General features: G+C 45.0%; 1 protein-coding gene across 1 annotated transcript in view; it reads left to right on the forward strand.

Annotated features, from left to right (window-relative positions):
* Window positions 1-4,898: 4,898 nt before the first annotated feature.
* LOC122258861 (uncharacterized) overlaps window positions 4,899-8,836 on the forward strand; it is a 26,883-nt gene continuing 22,945 nt past the window's right edge. The window contains exons 1-2 of the mRNA XM_086554387.1: window positions 4,899-5,029; window positions 8,071-8,158. Coding sequence (XP_086410513.1) covers window positions 4,899-5,029; window positions 8,071-8,158 — 219 coding nt within the window. The remainder of the gene's footprint in view (window positions 5,030-8,070; window positions 8,159-8,836) is intronic.

The following is an 8,836-nucleotide window of genomic DNA, read 5'->3' on the forward strand; positions in this document are numbered from 1 at the left end:
TAGAAGTATTTCATCCTGCCATTCTTGATGTATTCTGCAACACCATCATCAATATTGCCGTTGGTAATGTTCTTTTCGGCAGTGTACAGGATGACTCCTACTGCCTTGCCTCTTGCCTCTCTGGCCTTCTTTATGTTCTTGCACCTGGGTTACTGGTGTAGAGGGCTCTTCCAGTGGCGGCATTTCTTCTTCAAGAACTGGCAGGTACTGCCGTTTTCTCGTGACCTCTCGTCTTTTAAGCCCGGGCGTCGTTTTAACTCTTGCAACCTGCCGTTTGACTTGTGCTCTCATTGGCTGGTGGTGCTCCCTAATTTGACCAATGCGGTGGTGCGTCGAGATGCGATCGCCGTCTGCTACACAGCTCCCTACCGAGTGAGGGCAGCGGGGCTGGCCGAGCGGTGTACGATAGTCCCTGTGGCTTTCAGATATTACTGAAAGGAAATAACCAGTGGCCAGTTCCTTGCATGTGTTTGTGTGTATATATATATTTACATGATAGCACATACTCAAGTAAAGCCAGTTGTAGGGGAAAAAAGAGGGGTGGTACTTACAGGGAGAAAGCGTTGTAGACTTTTTTTTTTTTTTTTTTTTTTTTTTTTAGTGTGGCATGCTCTATGTAAGCGGGTTTTACTCTGTCGATGGAGACGGTGGATGGTCCGCGTGGCGTGTCGATAATGAGGGTCTTGCTGGTGCGTGCAATGACCTTGAAAGGACCGTCATACTTGTGGCTGAGAGGGCGGCTTCGTCTCATTCCTCAGCAATAGGTGAGAGCAGTCCTGTAAGTCTCGCGGCACGTAGATGCTGCTGGTACGCGTTGCTCTGCTCTGTTGTGCCGTAGACCAGTTCGGCTGCCGTGTACTCCAGGTCTTCCTTGAACGAAGTCCTGATGTTAATGAGTGCGAGTTGAAGCTGGTCTACCCAGCCTATCCCTGATGGTCTGGTGAAAAGTGTTTTCAGCTGGCGGTGGAGGCGCTCTACCATCCCAATCGCTTGCGGGTGCTACGCGGTAGTGCGGATGCGACGAGAGCCGAGAGTGCTGGGGCCTCTGTCACTTGTGATGGTGTCGGGGGCTCCAAAACGACATACCCATGTAGAGATGAATGCCTTTGCCACCGAATCTGCTGTTATGTCCCTCAGTGGCACTGCTTCCGGCCACCTGGTGAAGCAGTCTATCATTGTAAGGGAATGACTGATCCATCGGGAGTGGTCCCACGATGTCCAGGTGGATGTGCTGGAAGCGACTGCTGGGGAGAGGGAAAGTAGCAGCAGATGATCTTGTGTGGCGTGTTACCTTAGATCGCTGGCATTGCAGGCAGGTACGGCTCCATTTCTTGACGTCGGAATTAATGCCAAGCCACACGACCTTGCTGGTGACAAGTCTATGCGTGGCATTAATTCTGTGGTGCTGATAATAAGCGTCGAAGAATTTCTTTCTGCGAGTGTGAGTGGCTGAAGGCGGAGCGACATGGAATCGCGGACGCCTTGGAGTTTGGTGTCCTTGCGTTGCTCTGCTGCGACCTCAGCGAAGTCGATTAGAGTATTCTCCCAGGTGGTGTTTGTGACCACTATCCGGGAGAGCGCATCCGCTGCTTGGTTGTTCTCTCTCTTGATATGGCGAATGTCGGAGGAGAATTGGGAGATGAAATCTATGTGTCTCTCTTCCCTCGGGTTTTGCCTCGGCGCCCTAGATCTTAACGCTTAAATGAGAGGCTTATGGTCTGTGATGATATGGAAGCTGTGACCTTCTACCTCGCTTTGGAAATGCTTTATGGCAAGATATGCGGCTAAAAGCTCCCTACCGAATGCCGAGTACTTCCGTTCTCTCGGTTGTAGTATCTTTGAGAAGAATCCAAGGGGGCAGTCTTGACCGTTGACGTGCTGCTGCAGGACGGCCCCGACGGCCGTGTCCGAAGCGTCGACGATGATGCTTGTAGGGACCTCTGGGCGTGGGTGGGTGAGGGAGGAGGCTGTGGCCAGGGCGGCCTTGCAGTTTTCGAACATCGCGAGAGTTGCGTCGGTGTCCCTCTGGCGCTGCCCTTTCCTTGTCGGTGTTAGTACGTTGTGGAGGGGTGCCATCAATTGTGCACCCTGTGGGAGAAATCTTTATAGAAGTTCATCATGCCAAGAAATCGTCGTAGCTGGCACTGCGTTTTTGGGCGTGGGAAATTCTTGATGACATCGACCTTCGATGTTAATGTCTGTACTCTGAATTCGCACTTTTCCGGGTTGATGACGATGCCGAACTCGGAGAAGCGCTTGAAGAGGTCCTTGGGGTGTTTTTTGTGTGTGTCTCCATCCGTACTCGCTACGAGGACGTCGTCGATGTAAACGAAGGTGTTGTTGAGTCCTTGGGTTACTTCGTCCATGGGCACTATTGCACAGGCCGAAGGGCATTACCAGGTACTCGTACAGGCCGAATGGTGTAGTCACTACTGTTTTCAGTACATCTTCCTTTGCTCTTGGAATTTGATGTTATGCTTTAAGCAAGTCAATGCGAGAAAAAATATTGCAGTCAGTGAGATGTTGGGAGAAGTCTTGAATGTGAGGGACCGGATATCTGTTGGGCACAGTTTGAGCAATTAGGAATCTATAGTCCCCACATGGTCTCCATCCTCCGTCCTTCTTCTTAACCATGTGGAGTGGTGATGCCCAAGTGCTACTGGATTTTCGCACGTAGACGAGCTTCTCCATGCGGTCAAATTTGGCCTTAGCTTCAAAGTAACGTTCACGGTTCAGGCGTCTGGGTCGGGTAACGACAGGTGCTTCTTTCGTTCGGATATGGTGCTGTATTGAATGATGTGGTGTCTTATTGCTGTTAAGAGGAGTGATGAGAAACGGGAATTCCTTCAGGAGGGACCTATAGGGGCACAACGTTCCAGGGAGGCGCCTGATGGCCAGCGCTGGGGTGTTCACTGAGGCGACACGTGTTGATTCTCCCGCGATGGTGATCTTGTCTCTTAATGCCTACAAGAAGGTCAAAATGTTCGAGAAAATCTGCGCCTAGGATATGAAATTCCACTTCCACAATGACGAATATCCAGGGGAAGTGCATTTTATTTTTTCCTATTTAAAAACTTGGTGTCAGTGAACGTTCGCCGTAACTGGGGATTAGACCTCCGTTTGCTGCTTGCAGGTTACAAGAACTCTTTGAACGTCTGTCTTGGCATCTGGGAGGGAGTAAACTGACTTCTGCACCTGTGTCCACCAGGAAACGTGTGCTTGTCTTGGTTTGTTTCCCTGCCAGAGAGACCAGTGAGGTTCGCAATTCCTCGCACGACATCCGGAGTTATAATGGTACCAACATACCTCGCTATTCTGTTGGAGCGGGTACCGGGCAACTTGGGAAGAATAGCAGGATTCCATGCTGCTACGTCGGGAGTCGCGACGGCGAGAGGGCGAGAATCGACGATGGACAGGTTGGGATGGTGAGCGTGGGCGGCGTTGTGTGGATGGTGACCGGGATTGTCGAAGGGGGGAATGTGATGGGTATGCATTCCGGCGGCGATGAGGAGATAGTGAGGCATCTCTGTTGGAAGGTGAGGATATCGAGAGTTTGATGTCCCGTATTGCGTTTAGTGACTGCAGCTGCTGAGGGAATTCTTTGGCGGTATCAAAACGAACCGAAGCTGTCGTTGTTGATTGATGCGGCGGGATGACGACGAGCTTATCCAAGCTCTTTACGAGAGCGTCCATGGAAGGGGCAAATGAGCATTCTGCAGCCAGTCTGATGTGGAGAGGTAGCCACTGACGTACCTCCGCCTGCGGCACCGTGGCTTTGGCTGATGGTAGCTAGTCTATCAAGATGGAAAAATTGGGCGTCTCCTACGGTGCTATATTTGAATGAACCAGGGTATCGACGGTAGAGATCTATACCGACTTTATCTGTGAGGTCATTGAGTCTTTCCGCCGCGGTGCTGCTAGCCCAATTGCCGGCGCAAAACATTCCCGTTTGGATGATGGGACTACCCGGCAATTTTTGCAGCATAAGTCAGCACAAGCTGGCCGCGTCTGAGGAGGAGGGGAGGTACTCCCAACTCTACCTCTAAGCAAGTGCACTTAAGGGCTCCAAGACAGACGCATAAACAAGCATTCTGCACAACATTCAATCCTTTCAGAGTTGAGCTTGTTGCCGAGCCATACACGATTGACCCAAAATCTGCTTTAGACCCAATCAGGGATTTATATAACATTAGTAAAGACTTTCTGTCAGCTCCCCATTCATGTCCAGTGAGTGTTTTTTGGCGTCTAATCTTTAACTGACCAATGTGGTCTTTCCAATTTAATCTACTATCAAAGAGGAGACCAAGACATCTAGCAGAACTTTGAATAGGCATTGGATGGTTGTCTAAAGTTAGCCTATGTGTAAAGACCACTCCAATACGCTTTCTTATAGAAAACTTAAAACCCCACTGGAGGCCCGAGTTATGAATCTTATCCAGTGCCATTCGGATCTGATTTGCCGAGAACTCTGCATTACTGCTGGAGTGCCATAATGCACAATCATCGGGATACAGTGAGTATTCAAGATTCCGAGGAGGAGATGGTAAAATGATATTTATCATATATGAAAATAATATTGGTGACAAGACACTTCCTTGTGGGACCCCGTTTGCTTGGACAAAAATGTCCTCATGAGTTTGACATCCCTTTCGGAATCCGCACTGCTCGTCAACTAGTAAATTCCTGGAATTTAGAAAATGCAATAGCATACTGTTAACAGTTCTTTCCATGACCTTGCACAAACAACTTGTCAACACAAATAGGCGGTGAGAAATGGTGGATCTGGAATAATCCCCTCCTTTCAATATGGGAATGATATGGGCGAAGTGCCATGAATTTGGAAAAGTCTGGCTTTTCCAAATGTCATTGCACACTTCTAGCAACTTAATCATGGCATCATGATTAAGATGCTGGGGACGTCCCTCTACAGGCTTCAAGGGCTCAAACAAGCTCATCCATTGTTAGATCTTTATTGTAATCAAGATCATCTCCTTTCTCAAGGTGAATTGATTGCAGCTCAGATGCTTGTGTAAGAGAACTGCCTGGCAAGTGTGTTAGCAATGTCTCTAGCTGAATCAAAGTTATTTCCCTCTTGTATGATGTTTTTAATTCTAAAAGTTTTTTTTTTATTATTGATTTTATTGATAGTGTACCAAACCTCTGAAATGCTGGTATTGCTATTAATTGTAGAGACAAAGCTTCACCAGGAGTCTCTTTTGGCTTGTCTAATTGTTCATCGAGCCCTAGCTTTCGCTAATTTGTAATTGCGAAAGTTCTCATTTGTGATGTTATTTTGGAAAAGCCTGTAGGCCCTATTTCGTTCACTTAGCGTGTCCATGGTGTCCACCATGGAACTCTATGCTTAACGCTATCTGTCGAAGTCTTAGGGATGGTTGCCATTGCTGCATTCATAATACAATTTTGAACATTGTTTACTTTATCATCAATGGTTTCTCCAACAACTTTGAGCTTGACACTACCTGTGAAAGTGACCCAGTCTGCCCTTTTTACATTAAATTTAGGAGCTACAGGCGTTCTTGTAGTGTCGCATAAATATTCAATACAAATAGGAAAGTGGTCTCGTCCTAACGAGTCATCAATGGTGTGCCACAGGCACTTGGCTGCTAGTGTTGAAGAGACCAGTGATAGCTCAATAAAGCTCAAATTGTCGGTATTATCGTCCACTCGCGCCGGACTACCATCGTTTAGAAGGACCAGATCAGAGTCATTGATCAACTTAACTACTTGCTCACCTCTACCATCCACCCGCAGGGAACCCCATAAAGTATGGTGAGCATTGAAATCACTTAGAATTAATTTATTATTTGGCAGACTATCCTGAAGAGCAAAAAGCTCACCATAGATTACCATATTATCAGGTGGACAATAAACTGAACATATAGTCAGATACGTGTTATTGAATTTTACTTTGCATGTAACGTGTTCCAAAGTAGAATTAATCGTCACTTTACTGAAAGGAAGGTTTTGGTGGATGTACATGGCAACCACGTCTCCACCCCTTCCCTCTCGGTCTTTTCTACAGAAATTATAGATTCAGCGATACGATCTCGTCAGAGATTTGGTTTAAAAGGCTTTCTTGGAAAACTATAATATTGGGAGCATAGGATGAGGCTAATAGTCTGAGGAAGTTTAGTTTTGATCTAAGACTTCGACAGATCCATTGCATAATGATAAACGCATGGATTACGTTTTATGAGGTTTGGAAGTGCCTTGTCCGCCGGTTTTTATTTTCTTTGGGAAGGAGGTGCTTCCTCCTCTTCCTCGATTCCCGAGGCCTCCATGGCCTGCTCCCCACTGCTAGGAAGGCACCTGGTGGAAGATGATCTGCTCTGATGAACTGACCAAAAACCAGGCGAAGTCCAGATTGTGATTTGGTATCATCCTCCTTATGATGCTATTTTTGCTGGGTTGATTCAGCAATTTCCTCTATTGTTTCATTCAATTCTTTAATCTAATTCATTAGTTCTTTAACAGTTTTCTTCAATTCCGAAATTTCTTGATCCTTAGCTGTGAGCTGCTGACTAACACTGGAAACATTGTTAGTTACTGCTGAATCGTAAGAACTATTGGGTTTGCTTGCCAAACCTTCAACTTTCTTCTTGGCTTCAGTGTAGCTAACATCGTGCTCTCTCATGTATGCCAATGTCTTAGTCTCCTTCCTCAGGCTGCTGCATTCAGCAGAGCCTGACTGATGGGTACCTCCACAGTTAATACACTTGAGTGTCTTTTCTGTACATGCAGTGGTATCATGGGCTCCAGCACATTTACCGCAAGTGAATTTGTCAGTATCCTTATCAATGCATCTTAATGAGGTGTGTCCAAATTTTTGCCATCTATTACAACGCATTAGTTTATGTGTATAAGGTCTTACTTGGACGATCTTGTATCCAACTTTAATGGTACTAGGAATTTTGGTGTAGAAAAGTCAAGATACACAATAATTTTTTTTTGTTCGCACATTCTCATCTTTCTTGGTCGTGCAATTTACGTCTAATATGCTTTGGTCTTTCATGGCCTCAAGAATTTCACTTTCTTCCATTGTCCTCAAATCCCTGTGAAAGATTACTCCCTTACAGGTATTTGGGCTGACAGGAATAGATACTTTTACTTTGAGGTCATGAATTTGCGTCAGTTTAAGCAAATCCTTAACCTGAGATTTAAACTGCACTTTAACAAGGAGGCTACCATCTCGCAATTTTCGGACAAAATCATAACTGCCTTCCACTTGACGATCAAGGACCTTCTTAATGATAAAGGGGTTGACATTCTGTAGGGATTGATTTTCATTCATGCATCGAATGTTTACACGCCTTCCATATTGGTCTTCTAGATCGGTCGTTAGTCAGGGTTTTTTCAGTGGTCACATAAGTCTTATAGGAGTATGAGTCGCCCCTCCTCCTTGGGAAGGAGGAAGGGTAGCCGGGGAATCAATCATACTCAGGTGTCGGACCAGATCTGAACCCTGGGCCAAAGCCCGTTGTCCTGAGGGGACTACCTGTCCCTTAACTATTGTATCAACCTAATCCCAATAGCTAAGAGAAGAAAAAACACTGTCTTATTGTTACATGTCCTCGCCCCTTGTTTTTATAAAGGAAACAAAACACCTTAGATCTGTGTGGAATATGCTTGGCCGCGTCTGAGACGGAGGGGAGGTACTTCCGACTCTACTTCTAGGCGCTCGGTGCGAGTGCACTTAAACCCGGCGCGCCGGCCTGGACAAAATAACTCGTTCCCGGCGTCTGGCCCAAAAACCACTAGACGTGATATCTTGTCACCTGTCGTTAACGGGTTAAGGGCCCCAAGACAGATACGTAAACAAGCATTCTGCACAACAGTCAATCCTTTCAAAGTTGAGCTCATTGCCGAGCCATGCACTATTGACCCATAGTCTACATTAGATCTAATCAGGGATTTGTATAACATTAGTAAAGACTTTCTATCAGCTCTCCATTCGTGTCAAGAAATGCACATTGTGATTTACTTATTAAGAAAAGCGATTTATGTTGGGATGTTTAGATTATTTCAATTCATGTTGCAGTAACCATGTAGGCTCGTTAAGGTATCATTTAGAGAAACAAGTAAACTGTTAGAATTTCAGGTACAACAGGAAGGTTTCTGCAATCCTAGAAGAAATACAGTGAGAGCGCTTTCAAAAAAAAAAGAAAAAAAAAAGAAAAAAAAAACATATATATATATATATATATATATATATATATATATATATATATATATATATATATGTATATATGTGTGTGTGTGTGTGTGCACATATACTCAAGCAAAGCTAGATATGCGCGCAGCCTCTATATGTTAAAACAATCAGCGCAGCTAATAGGCAATAAGATCGTTAACGGGTTAAGGGCCTCAAAGCTAATAAACATGATAAATAAAAGTTATTTAAAAAATTCTAAAGTCCTGCTAGAAAGAAAAAATAAACAACTCATCAACTGAGGCCATCCACTTGACCCGGTGTAAGTTGAGTGATGGCCTCTGAGGCATCTGAATTTAATTTATTTTCGGTAAAACACAATCTAGTTAAATAAATAGTATCATCTTTAGTCATTCAAATACTACCTAACCCCTTATCCTGATAGCATGATAGTGATTTAGTGTAAACAATAAATAAGTTACCCTTATCTACGTATGGTCTCGTGTTATTAGTGACATTCATTGTTGAGGAATGTGTTCGAGATGCAAAGAAGATTCTCTTATGCATTTCGTTACATTATTCTCCTACTTTTTTTATTTTATTCTCTTCGGCCTCAAACCTCCCAAGCTATAAACGCTCGCTATACTTGTGGATGACGTCTCCCTC

Source organism: Penaeus japonicus, unplaced genomic scaffold (assembly GCF_977035675.1).
Source record: "Penaeus japonicus unplaced genomic scaffold, GWHDUDI00000001_assembly GWHDUDI00000029, whole genome shotgun sequence".
Classification (NCBI taxonomy): Eukaryota; Metazoa; Arthropoda; class Malacostraca; order Decapoda; family Penaeidae; genus Penaeus; species Penaeus japonicus.